General features: G+C 39.4%; 1 protein-coding gene across 1 annotated transcript; it reads right to left on the reverse strand.

The window, feature by feature from the left end:
* Window positions 1-6,370: 6,370 nt before the first annotated feature.
* Window positions 6,371-18,917, reverse strand: LOC116273631 (PTPN13-like protein, Y-linked; the record flags this gene model as incomplete). Its single annotated transcript, XM_031662763.1, is given in 3 exon segments — window positions 6,371-6,486; window positions 6,489-6,631; window positions 18,781-18,917. Coding segments are annotated over 3 exon segments (396 nt in total), but the record flags the coding sequence as incomplete, so codon positions are not given.
* Between the last annotated feature and the right edge of the window lie 4,545 nt (window positions 18,918-23,462).

The following is a 23,462-nucleotide window of genomic DNA, read 5'->3' on the forward strand; positions in this document are numbered from 1 at the left end:
CTCATGTCTGTAATCCTAGTACTTTGTGAGGCCAAGGCAGATGAATCACTTGAGGTTTAAGTTTTGAGACCAGCCTGACAAACATGGAGTAACATCATCTCTTACAATAAAAATACAAAATCACCCAGGTGTGATGGTGCATTCCTTTAATCCCTGCTACTGGGGAGTGGAGACAAGACAATCGATTGAACCTGGGAGGTGAAGGTTGCGGTGAGCCGAGGTCACACCATAGTATTCCAGCCATGGCAACAACAGCAAAACATTGTCACCATAAAATAAAATAAATACATATATATGAATGAGTGAAAAGGAAAAAGACATCTAACCCTAAAAATAACACATAATACTAATGCTGAAACACTAACAATAACCCTCAAGGCCAAACCCTAATCCTCACATAAACTCAACCTGAACCATTAACAAAATGTATCACTAACCCTAAATGTAATCCTACCCCTACCCATAACCCTAAAACTATCCCTACACCTACTGTAACCCTAAACCTATGCAAACTCTAAATCTACCCTAAACCCTAACACTCACCAAAACCCTAACCTAAATATTAAACCAAATCCTAAATCTAAAACTAACTCTAAACAGTGAACCCTACCCTCAGCTCTAAATCTAACCACTAAAGCTAACTTCAAATGTAACCCTAAAAGTATACTTAACTCTAACCCTAAAACTAAAACTCTAACCTTAAAAATATAAGCCTAACACCAACCAATATCCCTAATCCAAAGTTCTACCCCAAACCCTAATTCTAACCAAACCCCTAATCTTACAACACTGATACTAACACTACTTTAATTGTAACCCACAACCTCAGACATAACCCCAGCCATAACCCTAACTTTAACCCCAATGCCACAACCAACGAGAACTTAAGCCGTAACCCTAAACTCAACGCTAACCCATAACCCTAAACCTGACACTGACACTGATGCTGAACATAACCCTGAGCCAATCTTAACCCAAACAGAAAAATAAACTCAAACCCTAACACAAAAGTCCTAACTCTAATGCTAAACTCTAACCCGGCCACTACCACTACCACTCATCCAAATCCTAACCCTAAAACTAGCCCTATAATTCTAACTGTAACACTATAAAATAACCCAAACACTAAATTTAACCCAAACTCAGAAACCCTAACCTGAATACTAATAATAAGCCATAATCCTAACCATAATTTACTCCAACCCTACCACAATCCTAACCACAAGGCTACCCCTTAACCATACCCCAACGGTAAATCCTATTCCTAACCTCAACCCGAAAACCTTAACTCTAACCTTAAAGTATCTGCAATGCCAGCCGTAACTCTAAACACTGAAACCAAACACTAACACTAACCCAACCCAAACTCTAAGTGTAAATACTAATTTGTAATCTTGACCCTTAACCCAACCCTAATCCTAACGCTAACCCTAAGCTCTAATGCTGACCTTGACTCCCAGCTGCAACATAACACTCAATCATAAAGCAACACACTCACTAACACTCAAACTCTAAAAGCTAATAAAAACCCTACAGAATAACCCATAACAAAACTCTAACCCTAAAGTATAACTTCTAATACTAAACCCAGACACTGATCCTAACACGAATTAAAGCCTAAATCTAAGACTAACCCTAACTACTAAGATAAACATAAATCTCCATGAACTCAACCTTCTAACCTCCTAACTCCTAATCAATGATATCCCTAACCCATAACACTAACACTAATCCCTAACCCCATCCATACACCAACCTCAACTCAACCCAAAACCTAACACTATCCATAACCAAAACCACTAGCTTAAACAATAAACCTAACCATAATCTTCACCTAATCATAACCATAATCCTGAAACTAAAAGTAGGAATTAATGCTAACATAAAACCTAATATTACACCTATCCATACACACTAAACACTAAACCTAACACTAACAATTAACACTAACCCTAAGGATAAACGTCTACCACTGAACCTAAACCTAAACAGAACCCAAAATGTTAAACCTTCCCCTAATTTTAACAACTAACCATAACCATAACACAAACACTAATCTTAAACCTAAATGTAACCCCTAATACTAACCTTAACCCCCAAAAAACCCTCACACTAACCCTAACCCAAATAACCCTTAACACTAACTCCTAGACCAAACCCTAAACCCTAACGCTAAACCAAACACTCCATCTTGATCTTAGCCTATCATAAACCTTAAACCAAACACGTAACCCTAACCCTAATCTTACTCTAACTCTAACACTAAAATCTAAACCCTAACTATAATCCTATACAATAAACCCAATCCCAACTTTAGCCCTAAACTCTGACCCTTAACCTAACCCCACCCTAACATTAGGCAAAACCCTAAACCTTATCCTAACCATCTACTGACACTAACCCTTAAACTCTAAATAAATAATAACTGAAAATAATATTGAACCTTTAAACACTATCCCTAAATGAACCCCTGAACTCAACCAGGACCCAAGCCCTAAACCCTAAACCAAATCCTTATTCTTATCCTAACACTAACCCTAAACCCAAACCCTAACACTAATGGACTAACCCTCTTGTCCTAACCCCTCACTGTCACCTTAACTCTCACCCTTAGTACTAACCCTAACCCTTACCATGACGTTAACCCAAGAAATTTAACGATCAGAAACTGGGCTACAACTCTTGACCCAAACCTAATATCTAATCTTGATTCTAACTCTAGCCCTAAACATAACTGTAACCTTGACACCTGACTGAAATCCTAATCCTAACAATAACCCTAATCCTACTACAACGCTAACCTCTAAGCCAACGCCAGACCTAACCCTCAATCTAAACCATTTTTCTGCAATTATAAACCCCATCTCTAATCCCAATCTTCTCTCTCATTCTTAATATCCTATTATCCTACAAAAGAATTTTAAATATATCCTCTATGATTCTAACCTCTAACGCCTAATGCCCGTAAGAGTACACTAAACCTTACCTCTCTTTTACTCCAATTGAAAATTGAATTGCATGATATAACCAAAACACTCAAATGCCAAAAAATCTGATAATTAGGAACATTATAATTTTTAACCAAATAATAGTACCTGGAATTTGCTACATGGGGAAGACCTTACGCACCTCAATGATTAAGTTGATTAAATTCCTTTTTTTAGAAAATTGAGGGTTTTTCAACATTCTGAAGCCATCCCTTTTCAATATAACATGTAAGTTAAATGATGGGAAAACAGTACATGTTTATCTCAACGGTTACAGAAAATACTTCAAGTTAGTCAACATATTTAATGATAACAACATCCAATAAACTGTGCTTCAAATTTCTTTCACCTGATAAGATGTCTTTATGCAAAATCCACAACAATCAGCATCTGAATTGTTGGGAATCAAAGCTTTAAGGTGAGGATCACAGCATTGATGCTCACTTTCATCATTGTATTCAATATTGTACTAGAAGTTCCATCCAAAACAATTAGGAAAGAAAAATATATACAAAGCTATTTGGATGTGGAAAAATAAAAGTAAAACTATTTTTTTGGATCTCACGGTCTCATACACAGAAAATCATAAGAAACCAAAAAGAAATAACAAATTCTAGTAAACAAATTAAACAAACATACAATAGAAAATATTAATACACTAAAATCTATTTTTATTCATAGCAATAAACCATATGAAAATAAATTTGATACAATAATTTTATTTGTAAAAACAACAAGCTGCCTGTCCTCCAACTCCCTGGAGCCCACGGGAGCAGGCAGCAGTAACAGTGAAAGCCATTTGGAGTGGCCCAGGTCATTTTACTGAGAAGGCTGAAAAGCATTTTCTGAGGCTCACCTTGAGACATCCCTTCACAAGTGCTGCCAAAAGTATGCACATATTTTACCTAAATGTTTCACAACACCTAATAGCTCCATTAAATTATCTCAAATTTCATTTCACCTGAAACTGCACCAGAACTGTTGACAGCTCTGAACTTCCTAGATTGTATATAAATACAATTGATTTATAGGATAAAATAAACTATAATATACTGATAATTTGTTCAGTGTTTAAGACCTGTAGTTCAGTTAGTATTTTTTATAGATAACATATTCCCTGTATGCAAGGTAACTAGAAAATTAATTTAAAAAATATTATCTTCTGTTTTTTGCATAACAGAGTTGAAATTTGTTTGTATTGTGAAGAAACTAAGGCCATTTTCACAAACAGAGAAATAAACAAATATGCTAATTCATAGGTTGTTTTGCCTTATCCCTTGAATATGACTATTAAAATGCATAATGTTGACAAAGGAAATGATGAAAATTAGGCATAAATGAATAATTGCACATTATACGTATGTTCATAACTTAACTAAAAGATTGATTTTTATGTAACCATAATGTAAATGGTTTCTCAAAGCCTATAATCTCAGCACTTTCAGAGGCCAAGGCAGGCAGATCACGTGAGTTCAGGTGTTTGAGATGTGCCCAGGCAACATGGCAAACCTTTGTCTCTACCAAAAAATATGAAAAGGTTGCTGAGGCTGAGGCGGAGGAACAACTGAACTCAGCAGTCAAGAGGCTGCATTGAGCCACGATGGCATTTCTGCACTCCAGGCTGGGCAACAAAGTGAGACCCTATCTCAAAAAAAAAGAAAGAAGAGGTGAAATTGTTTATGTCCTTTGATTAACCCGAGTATTGTTTGTTTCTACAATTTAAGAACTTTACTTCAAAACAATTTTGGAAGGTTACTGGGTACAATTTTTGAAGAAGCAACAGAACTATACCCAGATGATCAATGAGTTAACTATATGACTTACAAGCAAAGCATCCTTGGCAACTTTCAAAATAGAAAGAAAAAGAAAATCCAGCAAGGTATTATGGCTTAGGTTTGCTAATATTCTTTTTTTTTTTTTTTTGATTTAAGAAATCGTATTTATCTCTTAGACTAATTATAATTTATAACAAATTAGTAGGTTATATTTTTATAAATAGAGGTGAAACACTTGTAAAAAAATAACTCTCCCACCCCGCAACCCACCAGAGCAATCTGAATGGACCCCTCCTTTTGACTCACGGCATTCTAAAATTTGTTCAAGTCCTGACAGGAAAGAGGGACAAACATGCTGCATTACATGGTCCTCCCTTTTGAACTTTAGTAAAAGTTGACCATCATTAACAGCCAGACATATCTTAAGTCTGATAAGAAATATTTACCTCCTATTCCTATTCTCAAGCCTGTTAAATGGAGGCTTCATCATCATGATAAAACTTTGGTCTCTGCAGCCCTTATTATTTATTGTAACCAAGTCATTCCTATCTATTGATTCCATGTTTTCAGATAATAACAACTCTTTCAGCCAACAGCCAATTAAAACATATTTAAATCTACCTATAACTTGAAAGCGTAGACCTGCACAATCACTATTTTCAAGTCGACCGTCCTTTCTGGACAAAACCAATGTACATTCCACGCAGTTGGATGATGTCCCGGGTGTCTCTGCCTAAAATGCATAAATGTAGGCTGTGAATACACAACCTAGGGCACATGTTCTCAGGATCTCCTGAGTAGGGCTGTGTAATGGGTAATTTCTCACTCATATTTGGCTCAAAAGTCTTCAATTAGTTTTATGGTGTAATATTAAAATTTGATATTGTTAGTGTATCTCAGCTAATGTAGGATGTCAATCTATAAACACATGTTCATTACCATTACAAATGCACTGTCAATTAAACTGTGACTGTCTCAGGAAAAGAAAAAAGTGTTGCTAACCATCATATATTTAAACTTAAATAATAAAGTTCTAATATGTCTACTTAAAAGTTTTTCTACATTGTTTCAACTACTTTAGTTCTCTAAGTAAAATGAGTCATTAAAGTGTGAAAAACAGTGTTAATGGAGGTTGTGATGTTTCCCCTGGCCTCAGCCTGTCAAGGTGGCTCCAATCAGTGCCTCTCCTTTCTCTGTACCAAAATCTCCCCAGAGAAACAAGCCCAGAAAATCTGCAAACCACGCTTTGGCCATTGTGACAATGCGTTGTCATTGCCTCACTCAAGGTACACTTTAGTAAACACAGAATTGGAGGACAGGACTGGGAAGTAAGGTACAGAGTAGTGCCCCTACTCAGTTCTGGGTGCTGCAGACAGGGGTGACTTTTCCTCACTTGGCCACTAGATGTCTCAATGCCATGTCCTCTCCTGAGAGGGTCCTGAGGAGACATCTTTAGTCTCATCCCGGACATAGCACCAGGTATCTTGTAGCAATGGCCAGTCCTGGGCAGGTCCAGAAGAGAAAGAGGCTTCTGGCCCCTCATGGTGGATGACCAGGAAAACCTGTAAAGCCACAGCCACCTTACGGATCCCTCAGGATGAAGTAGGCTTAGTCTCTGCACATAACGCGGGCCATATCCCTTAGCCGCCCTGAAAAACATGGCTTCTCCCTGGTGTGTCCTGAGGGAAGGAAGCTCTGTCTGAGGCACTGTGAGGACACCCTGTTCTCAGAGAGTTGGCTTGTGTGCTCAGTGAGTTAGCTCCATGCATGCCCTGGTGGTAGCCCTGGAAAAGCTGTGAAATTCGGGGTGGGTTAATCCAGGTGGTAATCTCAGGAAGTGGAAGTGAAATAGAGTCAACCTTCCCATACCTTGAATGGAGATAAAAAGAAACAAAGAAGATGGTCAATAGACAAAACTCAATTGATTTTATCTATATCAGCAATAATGAATAAAAATAAAAATAATTGGAATTTGAAATATTAAAACACCATATACAATAGTGTCAGCAAAACTGAATCCATTAAGTATAAATGTAACCAAATATGCAAAATTAATTCAGAAAACAATCAGTTACCATTGAGAGAAATCAAAAGAAATATTAGTAAATGCAGACAGGCTAGGCACAGTGGAAAGTGCATGTAATCCCAGCATTTTGTCATGCTGCACCAGGCAGATCACTTGAGCCCATGAATTGGGGACCAGCCTGGGTAACATAGGGTGAAACACCATCTCTACTAAAAATACAAAAGAAAAAAAAAAAAAAAGGCTGAACTTTGATGTGTGCATGCCCTGTGGTCCTTGCGGGCACTTGGCACACATTTAGGGTGGCAGAATCTTAGTGGTTTCAGATCAAGCACTGAACTCCAACCTGGGTGACACAGGGAGACTCTTTCTCAATATATAAATACAGGAAGAGACATTTCTTCTTCTGGAGAAGTGTATTTATTACTATTTCAGCCATATCCCAATCAAGTTCCAGGCAAATATATCAACAAACTCTTCCTATACCTAGAATAGATGAAATAATACTGAAGAAGAACAAAGTTAAAGGACTTACACATATGGATATGAATACTTACACTAAAGCTAGCTTAATAAACAAGAGTGTGGCATTGATGATTTAATAGACAAATAGATAAGTGGCACAGAATAGACAGTCCCAAAACAGACCCAGTCAACTGATTTTGTCAAAAATGCAAAGAATATGCTTTGGAAATGATAAGTCTATTCCACAAGTGGCAAGAAAACAGCTGGAAACTATATGGAAACAAATGAACATAGACACAAATTTCATAGCAAAAAAAAGTCAAAAATACCCATACATTTTTCAATGCAAAGTTGTAATTGGAAAATATCTTTGTGGGTTTGGGTTTTGTAATGAGTTATGAGCAAGTCCATGAAAAAAATGGATAATATGGACTTTATTGAAAGCTGAAATGTCTACTCTGTAAAACACCCGGTTACAGTTGGGAATGGCAGTTCAAGCCTGTAATCTCAGCACCTTTGGAGATCGAAGCAAGTGGGTCACCTGAGGTCAGGTGTTCCAGATCAGCCTGGTAAACATGATGAAAATCTACCTCTACTAAAAATGCAAAAAAATTAACTGGGAGTTCTGGCATGTGCTTGTAAACCCAGCTGCTCAGGAGCCTCAGGAGAATCCTTTGAACTAGCGAGGCATGGATTGCAGTGATCCTACAAAGCGTCACTGCACTCCAGCCTCAGCAACAGGATGAACCTCCACCTCAAAAAGTAAAAATAAAATAAAATAAATCATAATAAAATAAAATCCAGTTAAGAGAATAAAGAAACCAGCCACAGTTAGAAAAATTTAGTAAACTCATCTAAAAACTGACTTGTATGCAGAAAATTCACAGAAACTCTGAAACTCAAAAAGATAAGCAACCCAGTTCCAAGATAAAAACCTGAGGAGCCACATTACTAAGGAAGAAACAGAGATGGAAAACAGGCAGGCACATCAAACACTGCTTGCATAAAGCCTGCTGCTTCCACTGAACGCTGAGACTCCAAGCCATCCCATAGGCAGTAGCAGTGGCTCCAAAGACCACCCTCACCTACACCACCTCCGCCCTTCCTCCAAGGTCCATGGGTCCCCAGAGGACTGGGCATGATCTCCCAGAAAGAGCTGGATGCTGGGTACTTTATTTCTCGGCTATTCTTAAAGTTCTGGAGGCTGCCACATATCCTTAGGTTGGAACTTTTATTTTTATCCTAAGCACCTTGAGGCACTGGCAAGCGTTAGAAGAGTTGGTTTTTATCCCACACCTGTTTTCACAAAGAGATAAAAGAATTGACTCCAATTGCATTTTGATGGATTCTTTTAAAATGTTTGGTACAATGCATTGTTACTTTGCTTTCTTCAAGACACAAAATGCAGAAAAAATATTTAGTAAAAATCAAAAAGGGAGTCATCATAAATTCATGGACACTATTTAGTCTGTCATTTATCCTGACTGTTTTTTAAATTGCACTTTAAGTTCGAGGATACATGTGCAGAAAGTGCAGATTTGTTACCTAGGTGTACATGTGTCATGGTGTTTTGCTGCACCCATCAACCTATCATCTAAGTTTTAAGCCCTGCATGAATTAGGTATTTGTCCTAATGATCTCCTTCCACTTGCCCCCTACTCCCTGACAGGCCCCACTGTGTGATATTTCCCTCCGTGTGTCCTCATTGTTCAATTCCCACTTATGAGTGAGAGCAGGTAGGGTTTGCTTTTTTGTTCCTGTGTTAGCTTGCTGAGAATGCTGGTTTACAGTTTCATTCGTGTCCCTGAAAAGAGACATGAACTTATTCTTTTAAATGGCTGCATAGTATTCCATGGTGTATATGTGCCACATTTTCTTTATCCAGTCTATCATTGATACGCATTTGGGTTTGTTTCATGTCTTTTTTTGTCTGTGAATAGTGCTGTAATAAACATACATGTACATATTTCCTTAGAGTAGGATGATTTATAACCCTCTGGGTGCATAATGTGATTCCTGGGTCAAATGGTATTTCTGGTTATAGATCTTTGAGGATTCACCACACTGTCTTTCACAATGATTGAACTAACTTACATGCCCAACAGCAGTATAGAACATTCCTATTTCTCCACATCTTCACCAGCATTTCTTGTTTATTGACTTTTTAATGGTCACCATTCTGAGTGGTGTGAGATGATATCTCATTGTGGTTTTGATGTGCATTTCTCTAATGACCAGTGACGCTGAGCTTTTTTGTCTCTGTGTGTTTTCTGATTAAATGTCTTAGTTTTAGAAGTGTCTGTTCATATCCTTTGCACACTTTTTGACAGGGTTTATTTGTTATTTTCTTGTAAATTTTTTAAGTTCCTTGGAGATTTGAGATATCAGACTTTGTCAGATGAATAGGTTGAAAAAAAATGTTCTCACATACTGTATGTTGCCTGTTCACTCTGACGATATTTTCTTTTGCTGTGGAGAAAGTCTTTAATTTAGGTAGGTTCCTTTGTCAATTTTAGATTTTGTTGCAGTTTTTTTGGTGTTTATGTCATGAGGTCTTTTCCATGCCTATAGACTGAATAGTATTGTCTAGGTTTTATTCTAGGATTTTTATGGTGTTAGGTTTTACATTTAAGGATTTTAATTCATCTTGAGTTATTTTTTTATGTGCTATAAGAAAGGGTTCCAGTTTCAGCTTTCTGCATGTGACTATCCAGCTTTCCCACTACCAGGGAATCCTTCCCCAGTGCTTGCTTTTGTCAGGCTTGTTGAAGATCAGATCGTTGTAGATGTGTGGATTACTTTAAGTAGTATGGTCATTTTCATGATATTGATTCTTCTTTTCCATGAACATGAATTTTTTTCCATATTTTTGAGTCCTCTCTTATTTCTTTCAGCAGTGGTTTGTAGTTATCCTTAAAGAAGTCCTTCACATGCCTTGTAAGTTGTATTCCTAGTTATATTATTTTCTTTGGAGCAATTGTGAAATTGAGTTTACTCATGATTTGGCTCTCTGTATATCTGCTATTGGTGTATAGAAATGCTTGTAATATTTTCACATTGATTTTGTAGCCTGAGATCGCTGGAGTTCCTTATAAGCTTAAGCAACATAAACAATAGACAAGTTCCTTGTGTATTGTTAAGGAGTATTAGAGCTGAGACAATGGGGTATTCTAAATACACAACTATGTCATCTGCAAACAGGGACAATTTGATTTCCTTTATTTTTATTTGAATACCCTTTCTTTCTTTCTCCTACCTGAGTGTTCTGACCAGAACTTTCAGTATTATGTTCAATATGAGTGGTGAGAGAGGCCATCCTTGTCTTGTGCCTTGTGTTTTAAGTTTTGAAAGGGCATATTTCCAGCTTTTGCCCAATCAGTATAATATTGCCTATGGGTTTGTCACAAATAATTCTTAGTAGTTTCTGATACATTCCATCAATACCCAGTTTATTGAGTGTTTTTAGCAAAAAAGAGATGTTGAATTTTGTCAAAGTCCTTTTCTACATCTATAGAGATAATTATGTGGTTTTTGTCATTGGTTCTCTTTATGTGATGGATTACGTTTATTGCTTCGCATATGTTGATACCAGCCTTGCAATCTAAGGATGGAGCTGACTTGATAGTGACTGGATACGTTTTTGATGTGTTGCTGGATTCAGTTTGCCAGTATTTTATTGTGGATATTCACACTGATGTTCATCAGGGATATTGGCCTAAATTTTTTTTTGTCGTTCAACCTTGGAGAATCTGACAGTTATATGTCTTGATGGTGCTCTTCCCAAGGAATATCTTAGTGGTGTTGTCTGTATTTCCTGAATTTAAATGTTGGCCTGTCTTGTTCAGTTGGGAAAGTTCTCCTGGATAATGCCTTGATGTGTGTTTTCAAACTTGGTTCCATTATCCCTATCATTTTCAGGTACACTAATGAATTTTGGGTTTGGTCTTTTGACATAGTCCAATATTTCTTGGAGGCTTCGTTTGTTCCTTTTCATTCATTTTTCTCCAATCTTGTCTTCATGCTTTATTTCATTAAGCTGATCTTCAATCTCTGATATGCTTTCTTCCTCCTAATTGATTCAGCTGTTGACATTTGTTTTTGGTTCACAGTTTCTTGTGCTGTGTTTTTCAGCTCCATGAGGTCATATATGTTCTTCTCTAAACTTGTGATTTTAGTCTAGCAGTTCCTGTAATACTGTATCAGGTTCTTAGCTTCCTTATATTGGGTTAGAACATACTCCTGTAGCTCAGGGAATTTTGTTATTACCAACCTTCTGACGCCTACTTCTGCAATTCATCAACCTCATTCTACATCCATTTTTGTGCCCTTGCTGGAGAGGAGTTGCAGTCTTTTCGAGAAGAAGCATTCTAGTTTTTTGAATTTTCAGCACTTCTGAGCTGGTCATTCCTCATTTTTCATGGATTTATTTACCTGGGATCTTTGATGATGATGGTCTTTGAATTGGGTTTTTGTGTGTCCTTTTTGTTAATGTTGATGTTACTGTTTTCTGTTTGTTAGTTTTTCTTCTAACAGTCATGCATCTCTTCTGCAGGTCTGCTGGAGTTTGCTGGAGGTCTACTTCAGATGCTGTTTGCCTGGGTACCACCATCTGAGGTTGCAGAACAGCAATAATTAGAAGGTTTGTCCCAGGGTGGTACCTTACTGGTGTCAGCGAGAGTGTTTCTGTATGAAGTTTCTGTTAACCCTCACTGGGAGGTGTCTCCTAGTTTGGAGGCACATGGTCAGGGGCACACATGAAAAGGCAGTCTGTTCCTGAGCAGAGCTTGAGCACTCTTCTGGGAAATATACTACTGTCTTCAGAGCAGGCAGGCAGGAATGTTTAAGTTTGCTAAAGTTGCACTCACAGCCATCCCTTTTCCAAGGTGGTCTGTCCCAGGGAGATGGGAGTTTTACATATAAGCCCCTGACTGGAGCTGCTGCCTTTCTTTCAGAGATGCCCTACTTAGTGAGGAGGAATCTAGACAACCAAGCTGGCCACAGCTGCTTTGCATGCTTCTGTGAGTTCCAAGCAGTCCAAACTTCCTGGCAGCTTTCTTAACGCTGTGAAGGGAAACCCTTATACTCAAGTCTCAGTAATGGTGGTCGACCCTCTCCCCACCAAGCTTGATCATTCCAGGTTGACTTCAGACTTCTATGCTGGTAGAGAAAATCTGAATGCAGTGGATCTCTGCTTGCTGTGTTACGTGAGAGTGGGACCTGCTGAGTGAGATGACTTGGCTCCCTAGCTTCAGCCCCCTTTCCAGAAGTACGAATGGTTCTGTCTCACTGGTATCCAGGTGCCACTGGGGTACAAAAAAATCTTTCACAGCTATCTCAGCATCTGCCTAAAAAGCCACCCAGTTTTGTGCTTGAAACACAAGGTTTTGGTTGTGGAGGCACTAGGGAATCTCCTGGTCTGCGGTTTACAAAAACCATGATAGATATGCTGAATATGGGCTTGATAGCACAGCCCCCGATGGCGCTCTTTGGCAAGGGGAGGAAGTTCCCAGCCCCTTGCACTTCCTTGGTAAGGCAACACCCACCCTGTTTCTGCTGCCTTTTCTGGGCTGCACTCAGTGTCTAACCAGTCCCAATGAGATGAACCAGGTACCTCAGGTGGAAATGCAAAAATCATCGGTATTTTGCGTTGGACTCTCTGTGAGCTGCAGACCAGAGCTGTTCCTTTTCAACCATCTTGCCAGATGACCACATGTCTTAATTCTTATTTAAAGTGTGCACTGTTGAAATTACAAGAAGTTTCACTTGTAATTTCTAACAGCAAAAAGGAAAAGAACAGTGAGAAATATTTTAATAAATTAGTCTCTCTCTTCAAATGTCAATCAGAAGCAGTGAAATGTTGTGAAAGGTGAAGAAAACCTAACGGACAAAAACATGTGATTTCACATTTTGGCTCACTTTTGAAAAAGCAGATTTAAGAAGGAAAACCTTTGAGTCCTATCCTGTATCAAGTGTAAAGCACTGCAATGTATGTGCTGAAAGATAAATCAATGGTTTTTTCAATTCCCATAGAAACTAATTTGTACTCTAGAAATTCCTGTTGCTACTTTGACATCTGTTAGGGTTCAGTCAGGATGGTGGGAAAATTAACAGATGCAAAACTTCTTCAAATGCCTGGGAGGTTGGCATAAGCTCCAGTAATAAACTTGGCTGAAGGCAGCCTTTTCCCTTTAATTAAATATGTTAGAGTAGAAACAAAGGAATGTGTAGTGTTTATGTAACTAGCGTGTTTACACCTGTGGTCTTAAGACTAATCTTTGACTTTCCATGGGTGCCTAATTGCTTTCTAATCGGGAAATCCACATTGTCAGTTACCCTTTCATGGTGTTGACTCATGCCTTCATCAATTAATCTTTCCTGAATAAATGCCAGTCTTACTAGCTGGCCAGGGCCACAGTCAAGACTGTTTACAACCCTCAGCCTGGAGTCTGTAAGGAGCCCAGATGCTCAGCTGGACTGGCAAAGCAGAATTATCTGTGTGTCAGTGTACTTTATTCACCCATCACTGGGTCAGTCTCTTGGTACAGACCCCCACAGACATCTGTAAAGGAATCACTTGGTTGAAAGAGATCTCTACATAGTGAAGTATCACACCAATTCAGCACATTGTCTCATTAGCTACAGCTTACTACCTCTTTGTAGAAATCATTAATTTAAAAAGAGGTTAAATGCCACAATATGTACTTTTTTTTTCTTTTTTCTTTGTTTTTGTTTTTGTTTTTACTAAGTAGAGCTCAGAGTACAATTGGTTTTCTGTGGCTCAACACATGCATGCTTCTTTTGGCAACTCTCATGGAATAATGAGAAAAAAAATAACGAAAAGCACCAGTCTGAAGATATCACATATTCTGTGATCACATTTATATGACATTATAGAAAAGTGTGCAAAGAAAGTAAACAGACCTGTGATATACAGTTGTTTGTAGGGGGCTGGGAGTGAGTTGAATAGAGGAATAGGATATTGGAAAGAGGTACAAATGGGTCAGTTAGAATTGGGCTCCCTCTGGTCCAGCAGTGTATAGTAATAGCATGCATAAAAAGTCTCCTACTCGGCCAGGCATGATGGCTCATGCCTGTAATCCCAGCACTTTGGGAGGCCGAGGTGGGTGGATCACCAGGTCAGGAGATAGAGACCATCTTGGTTAACACAGTGAAACCCCGTCTTTACTGAAAAATTCAAAAAAATTAGCCAGACGTGGTGGTGGGCACCTGTATCACCAGCTACTCAGGAGGCTGACGCAGGAGAATGGCATGAACTTGGGAGGCGGAGCTTGCAGTGAACTGAGATCGTGCCACTGCACTCCAGGCCAGGTGACAGAGTGAGACTCTATCTCAAAAAGGGGGAAAAAAGGCTCCTACTCACTCTAGAAGAGAAGGGTCTTCTTTCATTACGTATGAAACTATTTCAGGACCAGTTCTCAGGAAGCCTTTGTTGCAGATGTTAAAAGAAACGTAACATAAAATTTACCAATCTAAACATTTGTAGGTGTATAGTTAAGTGTCATTAAGTATGTTTATGTTATTGTGCAACCATCACCACCATTTCACGTTCTCACCAGCAATGAAAAGGGTTCCATTTTCTCCACATACTCCCCAACTCTCCCTTTTTCAAAAAAAAAAAAAAAAAAAAAAAAAAAGGCATTCTAGTGGGTATAAAATGATAATCTCATTGTGGTTTAGATATTCATTTACCTAACAACTTGTGATGTCGAACATATTTTTATGGGCTTATTGGCATTGAATTTGTCAACAGTTTTCTGGTATGACAGACAATGCACAGAAAACAACAACAGAAAAAATAGATAAATTGAAATTTATTAAAACTAAAAACTATCTTACTTCAAAGGACACTATCAGGATAGTCAATAGAATAACAACAGCATTGGGCAAAATATTTGCAAGTCATATATAAGAATAAGGGTCTATTATCCAGGATATAGAAGGAATTCTTACAACTCAAGAACAAAAAGAAAAACAATAAAAAAATTAGAGAAATTGAAAATACTTTTCTCAAAAAATACACACACACAAACCACATAAGTGTAGCACAACATCACTCACCTCGGGGAAAGGCAAATCAAAGTCGGAATAAGACACCACTTGACACCCATCATTATTATTATTATTATTTAAAAACCATAAACTAACAAGAATTGACACGGAAATGGAGAAACGCAAAGGTGAAATAGATCCTCTGCTTTGGAAAATATTTTGGTTTCTACAAAAAGCTAAACATAGAATTATCAAAGAAACCAGCAAATCCACTCCCAGGTGCATGCACAAAACAGTGAAAAGCAGGAAGTAAAAAAAGTGTACAAATACATTCATAGCAGAATTATTCACAATGACTAAACATGGAAACTAACCAAATGTCCACCAACAAATAACTGGAAAACAAAATGTAGTATATCCATATAATGGCATAATATTTATCTGGAAAAAGGATTGAAACACTCATACTACAATGTGAAGGTAATGCAAAACCAACGGGTTGAAAGAAGCTAAACAGAAAAATTTCATACTATATGGTTTTATTTATATAAATGTCCAGAATAAATAATTTCATAGAGAAAGAAAGAAGATTGACAATTGTCAGGGATCAGGATGAAGACAGATTGGGTAGCAGCTCCTTAAGAGGTATGAGATTTCCTTTTGTGATGATGAAAATACTTTGAAATTAAGAGGTGGTAGAACGTGCACATTCCTGTGTCACTGAATTATACATCGGAAAACACTTAACATTTACAGGAATTATACCTCAATTTAAAAAAAAAAATCCTATACACAGGATTCCAACAGCAGGCTGAACTCTCTTTCCATGGTGTCCCCTTAGCCTGGAGTTCCAGCCCCTCCACAGTTCAGGAGTCCCTGTGACCTGGGCGAGAACATGCTGGATACATACTCCAGCAAGTATTTCCACCAGCTCCTAGACCTGTTACTGGTGGAAGGTATCCGAGTTACTGGCAGCAAATCCATCCAGGTCTTTAGCAATGTCAATTCTTTTTTCCTCAGGTGAAAGAGTTCAAGTGATGGGCATAAAGAAGGAAAAACAACAAGAACAACAGAAATGCCAAGGCAAGTTTCACAGCAGAGGTGGGCATTTATTAAAAAGCTTTAGAGCAGGAAAGAATGAAAAGTGCACTTGGAAGAGACACAAATGGGTGAACTGAAGAACAAGTTTGGCCATTACCCTTCCTTCTAGGGTTTTTTTTTTTTTTTTTTTTTTTTTTTTTTTGAGATGGAGTCTCGCTCTGTCGCCCAGGCTGGAGTGCAGTGGCGCGTTCTCGGCTCACTGCAAGCTCCACCTCCTGGGTTCACGCCCTTCTCCTGCCTCAGCTTCTGAGTAGCTGGGACTACAGGCGCCGCCACCTCGCCCTGCTAATTTTTTGTATTTTTAGTAGAGACGGGGTTTCACCATGTTAGCCAGGGATGGTCTCGATCTCCTGACCTCGTGATCCACCTGCCTCCTCGGTCTCCCAAAGTGCTGGGATTACAGGCTTGAGCCACCGCACCAGGCCCCTTCTAGGACTTTTTAGACTGGCCTACTTCCAGCATCTGGTGCACACTTTCCCATGATTCTTCACTTAGTGTGGGCTGCCCACAAGCATAGTGCCCTCCTTACCTTTGGGAAGTGAGCTTAGGAAGTGTGTTTGAGCATTTATATGCATGCCCATCTGACGCTTCCTCCCTTTTATTGGTGGATTGACCCCAGAAAGTCAAACTCTGTCATTTCGTCTCTTAATGTGCAAGCCTGGGTTCACTCACCTAATATCTGAGATTTTATTGGAAGCCCCTTTTCCTTCTCCCTGGAGTGTGAGTTTAATTAACACCTTAATATTACCAGCTATGTATCAGTAGAAATTCATCTATCCCGGGCTCCAGCTGCTAAATTATTATTTTTAGAGAAGCAATATGAAAGCTGTCCAACCATCATCCGACGACCTGACATTACTGGTAGGTGGATGAGGAAAACTCTCTTCTGCCCCACTATGGCCTGTTTAACTACCTGTAAAAGACCCACTGGGCATTTCCAGATCCAGGTCACTTTTTCTCTGCTGTCTTTCCAGACACCCAGTGATCAGTGATGCCTCCTTGGGGCTTACGAGGTCTATATCTTATTCTATTGTAATCCACTGCTCAACACATAATATCCATGGGTTGTTCCAGTTCAATAAAGGAAAATTAACATTTTCTGAGCATCACCACGTGCAGGTGTCTTGCTCAGGTGAACTCACTGCAACTCTGCAAGGTATGGGTAGTCCCACATGTAGAGGAAAAGGCCTGGATCAGGTAATTGAGTGACTCGCTTTCAATCACACAGCTTCCAGGTAACTTAATACTTAGGTTCCACCCCATGGCAAGGTTTCCTGTTGTCATTTAGAAAAGGTTCGTGAATCACTTGAACATATGTCCAGGCCACACCCAGTCTTCTTTCTATCAACCAAAATGAGCTCCATAGTCAATGGGTGACAAGACCCACCCAGTCATCTTTCTCCCATTCAGAGCCATTGTAGATATTTGAAACGCATCAGGAACAGAATATTATCCCAAAACGCTCTCATACATAGTGTGTTTCAAAGGGAATGTGTTACACATGGATCACAGAAGCCAAGTTTAGTGAGGGCATAAGAGTCAGCACTTGGAGAAGGAGCTGGTGACTCCAAGTGTATAGGAAGGGCAGTATGCTAAGAAGTTATTGCCATGTAGGGTGAAGGAGATAAGAAGTTAATATGACTAAATTAGAGGTAGCAAGAGAAAAACCAGGGAATGAACAAAACACTTGGGACAAGGGTCCATGGTTCCCTAGCAAGGTCAATGTATACCTACCATGTCATGATGTGGCCACTGCACTCCTAGGAATGAACCATGAGAAATGAAGGCAAGTTCACGGGTTGATAAATAAAGAAACATTAACGACATCCTTATGCATAATGGTTCCAAACCAGGAGGCCCCAGATGCCCACACACAGAAGAAGGGTGAACAAGCTGTGGCACATCCACACCATGGCATGTGGCTCAGCATGAAAAGGAATGGACTGTTGATGCACTCAGAACAGAGTGACTCTTAAAGTAGTTATACTGAATAAAAGAAGCCAGATCAGAATGATGCACAAATACCCAAGTACATAGCATATTTACAAGTAATTCTATGAAACACCACTAATTTTTAGTGAATTTTTAGTGAAACAATCTGTGGTCCTAGGGTGGCCAGGGAGAGTTCGTCATTGTTGGGAGGAGGGTACATTTTCAAGGCCTTCATCACACTTGTGGCCTTGTGGTGAATGGAATACTCACATGGATAAACCACTGGCTTAGGGATTCCCAGAGGAAATCACCCTTCCCATGTGTAGTCCCCTGGTTTGAAGACCACTTCCTCTTGTCCAAATGTGAAATCAGCCTGTGACCATCCCCATTTCTGCCTTATTACTAACTGCACAGGCAAACATGAGTATCCCACAGTTTTTAAAAATGCAAAAAATAAAAGACAAATATGATCAAACAGACAACTTGCTTCCACAGAAACAAGTCTTTAAGTTCTGTCTTCCTTCTGGCCCCATGACTTCTGTTCAAGGAAAGTTCAGAACCCATGCTCCCTACAGTCTCAGAGAAGTATAAAATATTGCATACATAGAAAGTAACAAAATTTAGGAAAATGATAGGAAAATTCAGAGATTAGCAAAGACAGCTTGAAATCTTCTTAAAATGTTTAACTCTCAAGAATATGTAAAACACAATAAAAAATATTTCAAAAACACATACAATTAAAAAAATAAACCATAAGAAAAGTGGTTAGCGCTCTCAAAGATTGGTCCCAGAGTTGTAATAGCGAAATCGCATTTGACATGTGAAAACCCAGGGAAGTAGTTATAAAATCTCTAGGAATGAGAGCTCAACCCTAGGCACAGAGAGATGTTGGTTGGATGGAAACAGGAAACAGCAATGTGTTCAGCACTGACTTTTCAGATGGGAAGTTAGACATGCTGGAAGATGCTAAGAATGTGATAAAAGGGAGACAATTATTTTTAAAAAGAAAGAAGAAAAGGCCATTAGAAGCTCCAAGAAAACAGAAAGCTAAAGAAAAAACATGTATTTACCCATAGCATACTAAGAAATGTAGGTGAATTCACAGTGCCAATATATTCCCTACAAGAGGTAAGTCACAAGATTCTGTTGTATTGATTGACAAAATAGATGTCTAAATATATATAGTCTACAGTTACTTACAGCTTCAATGGTAACTAAGAAAGAAACTAAAATCATGATATTCCTACAATTGGCTGAGGTTGGAAGAAAGGTAGGGAGTCAAAAAGGTCAGCCTTCCCCTGTTGTACCTGGTGTTATCAGGTAATTGAGGGGACTAGGATGAGGTTCACATGGTGGCAGCTCTTTCTTTGTAACTCTGACCACAATTCTCTATTTTCCAGTCATGTGCATACATTTTATTTTCAAAATATATTATATGAGAAATACTTTGTGGTGTCAGAGGCAAGAAAGAGACTCTATTCCAGCTAAACTGGTTCCAAGTCTAATTAAACACCACATATTACAGCAGAAAATTCTGGCTCTACCCACACTTCCACTCCCTCAAACAAGACCTAAGTAATCACTGCATCCAGCTCAGAAACTCAAGATCTGACCAAAGCAGATCCACATGTAAGCATCAAAAAGAGTATCCATAGATATAGCCACAAAGGTTTCTGCACTGTGCATGAGGAAGTCCAGCCTTTAACTATAGACCAACTGCCTAGTCTGGAAGGAAACTTCTCTGGAGTATGCCAGTGCTAGAGGCATCAGCCATGATTCAGGTGCAGCCATAGAAGTATCCAACATGGTACTGCAAGCAGCCAGAAGGCAGACAAAAGGGTCAGGACAGATGAGGAAGAGGGTGGCAACATCATGGTTAGGCCCCTACTGGTACATCTTGCCACCCTGCAGTGACCATGGGGGACACAGAGAACACTATATTTTGGTGGGCACGGGCTCTCTCAGGCCAGAGCAGTAGGACTTGGAAAGAAACTGAAGCCAAGCTCAGGAATGTGGGTTCCTGTTTCAACTTGGACACTGGTGCTTGTGGGCCCCAGAATATCACAAATTTCAATGCCTTTACCATTTTGTCTCTGGCTGCAAAGACTTGGGGCAGGTTATGATTGACCTGGCACCCTTGAGGCACTTAATAAAGCCTATTACTGAAAACCCATGATACATTACCACTTTATTTACAATGACCTTCAATGAAGTATTGTTCTCCAGTATTTAAAATAGGAAAAAAATTAACAAAAGCGTAATAGTTATGTGAATAAATGATGGTTGATCCTGAAGAACTATTAGACAGCAGTTGATAACAAAGAATTGGTATTTCGTGAATGCTCACTGTGTCTCAATGGTACACTTAGGCTTTGGATAAGCAGCTCCACATAACCTTGCAACAATCCCCATGGCAGGTCCTGCACCACCTCTATTTTACAGGTGAAAAGTCACATGAACACACCTAGGGTCTTACACTTGGGTAGTACAGGATGTAAATATAAGCAGGCACAAGAGGTGTCAACAAAGATAATAACATCATAATGGTATGTAGAAAGGAGGAGCAAATGTGCGCATGGTGGGAAGGCCAAACAAGACATGGGCCAGCCTACGGGCACAGGGTAGAGGAAGCAAGAAAATCCTGCAATTCAAGTTTTTCAGTAACGCAGGTTTAAATTGTGTTTAATAGAACTATATGTATGAGCACTTAAATCCAAAATTTACCTTGGGCCAGGTGCAGTGGCTCACGACTGTATTCCCAGCACTTTGGGAGGCTGACACGGGTGGATCATGAGGTCAGGAGATTGAGACCATCCTGGTTAACATGGTGAAAATCTGTCTCTACTAAAACTACAAAAAATTAGCTGGATGTGGTGGCATATGCCTGTAGTTCCTGCTACTTGGGAGGCTGAGGGAGGAGAATGGTGTGAACCCAGGAGGTGGAGCTTGTAGTGAGCCAAAATCACACCACTGCACTCCACCCTGTGGGACAGAACGAGACTCTGTCTCAAAAAAAAAAAAAAAAAAAAAATTACCTTTAAAAATGCATGCTACCTTTTTTCTGGTGGCATTCCAAGATGGCTGAATAGGAAGAGCAAAAGTATGCAACTCCCAGCATGATTGATGCAGAAGATGGGTGATTTCTGCATTTCCAACTGATGTACCTGTTTCATCTAATTGGGACTCATGGGACAGTGGGTGCAGTCCACAGAGGGTGAGCTGAAGCAGGGCAGGGCATAGCCCCTCCTGGAATGTGCAAGTGGTTGGGAGATTTCCCTTTCCTACCCAAGGGAAGCCATGACAGACTACCTGGAAAAACAGGGCACTCCCAACCAAATACTACAGTTTTCCCAAGGTCTCAGCAACCAGTCAACAAAATAATTTTCTCCCTTGCCTGACTTGGTGGGTTCCACGCCCATGGAGCATTGCTCACTGCTAGCACAACATTCTGACATCAAGCTCTGAGGTGACAGCCTAGCTGAGGGAGGAGCGTCCACCATTGCAAAGGGTTGAGTAGGTAAACAAAGCAGTCAGAAGCTCAAACTGGGTGGAGCCCACCACAGCTCAACAAGGCCTACTGCCTGTAGACTACACCTCTGTGAGCAGGTCATAGCTGAATTAAAAGGGAACAGACAACTTCTGCAGACTTAAAAGTCCCTGTCTGACAGCTTTGAAGAGAGCAGTGGTTCTTCTAGCATGGCGTTTGAACTCTGAGAACAGACAGACAGCCTCCTTACATGGGTCCCTTACCCCCATGTAGCCTAACTAAGAGATACCTCACAGTACTGGCAGATAGATACCTCATATAGGTGGCTGCCCCTCTGGGATAAAGCTTCCAAAGGAAGGATCAGGCAGCAATATTTACTGTCCTGCAATATTTGCTGTTCTGCAGCCTCCACTTGTAATACCTAGGCAAAGAGAATCTGGAATGGAACTCCACCAAACTCCAACAGATGTGCAGCTGAGGGACCTGAGTGTTAGAAGGAAAACTAACAAACAGAAAGGAATAGCATCAACGCGAATATAAAAGTCATCTGCACCAAAACCCCATCTGTAGGCCACCAACATCAAAGATCCAAGGTAGATAAAAATCACAAAGATGGGAAGAAACCACTACAGAAAAGCTGAAATTCTAAAAATCACAGCACCTCTTCTCCTTCAAAGGATTCCAGTTCCTCATAAGTAATGGAAAAAAACTGGAGAGAGAATGACTGACGAGTTGACAGAAGTAGGCTTCAGAACATCTGTAATAAAAACTTATCCGAGCTAAAGAAACATGTCTGAACCCACTGCAAGGAAGTTAAAAACCTTGAAAAAAGATTTGACAAATGGCTAACTAGAATAATCAGTGTAGAGAAGAACTTAAATGACCTGATGGAGCTGAAAACCACAGCACGAGAATTTCCTGACATAGGTTCAAGCTTCAATAGCTGATTCGATCAAGTGGAATAAAAACTATCAGTGACTGAAAATCACATTAATAAAATAAAGTGAGAAGACACACTTAGATAAAAAGAGTGAAAATAGACAAACAAAACCTCCAAGAAATACAGGACTAAGTGAAAAGACCAAATCTATGTTTGATTGGTGTACCTGAAAATGATGGAAAGAATGGTACAAAGTTGGAAAACACTCTCAAAATATTACCCAGGAGAACTTACCCAACCTAGCAAGGCATGCCAACATTCAAATTCAGGAAATGCAGAGAACACCACAAATATACTCCTCGAGAAGAGCAGCCCCAAGACACATAATTGTCAGGTTCACCAAGGTTAAAATGAAGGAAAAAATATTAATGACACCAGAGAGAAAAGTCGAGGTAACCATGAAGGGAAGCCCATCAGACTAACAACAGATGACTTAGCAGAAACCCTACAAGTCAGATGAGAGTGGGGAAAATATTCCACCTTCTTAAAGAAAAGAATTTTCAATCCAGAATCTTATATCCAGCCAAAGTAAGCTTTATAATTGACAGATAAATAAAATCCTTTAAAGACAAACAAATGCTGATAGATTTTGGCACCACCAGGCCTGCTTTACAAGAGCTCCTGAAGGAAGCACTAAATATGGAAAGAAACAATCAGTATCAGCCACTGAGAAAACATGCCAAATTGTAAAGACCGTCAATGCTATGAAGAAACTGCTTCAATTAACAGGCAAACTACCCAG

Source organism: Papio anubis, unplaced genomic scaffold (genome assembly GCF_008728515.1).
Source record: "Papio anubis isolate 15944 unplaced genomic scaffold, Panubis1.0 scaffold979, whole genome shotgun sequence".
Classification (NCBI taxonomy): domain Eukaryota; kingdom Metazoa; phylum Chordata; class Mammalia; order Primates; family Cercopithecidae; genus Papio; species Papio anubis.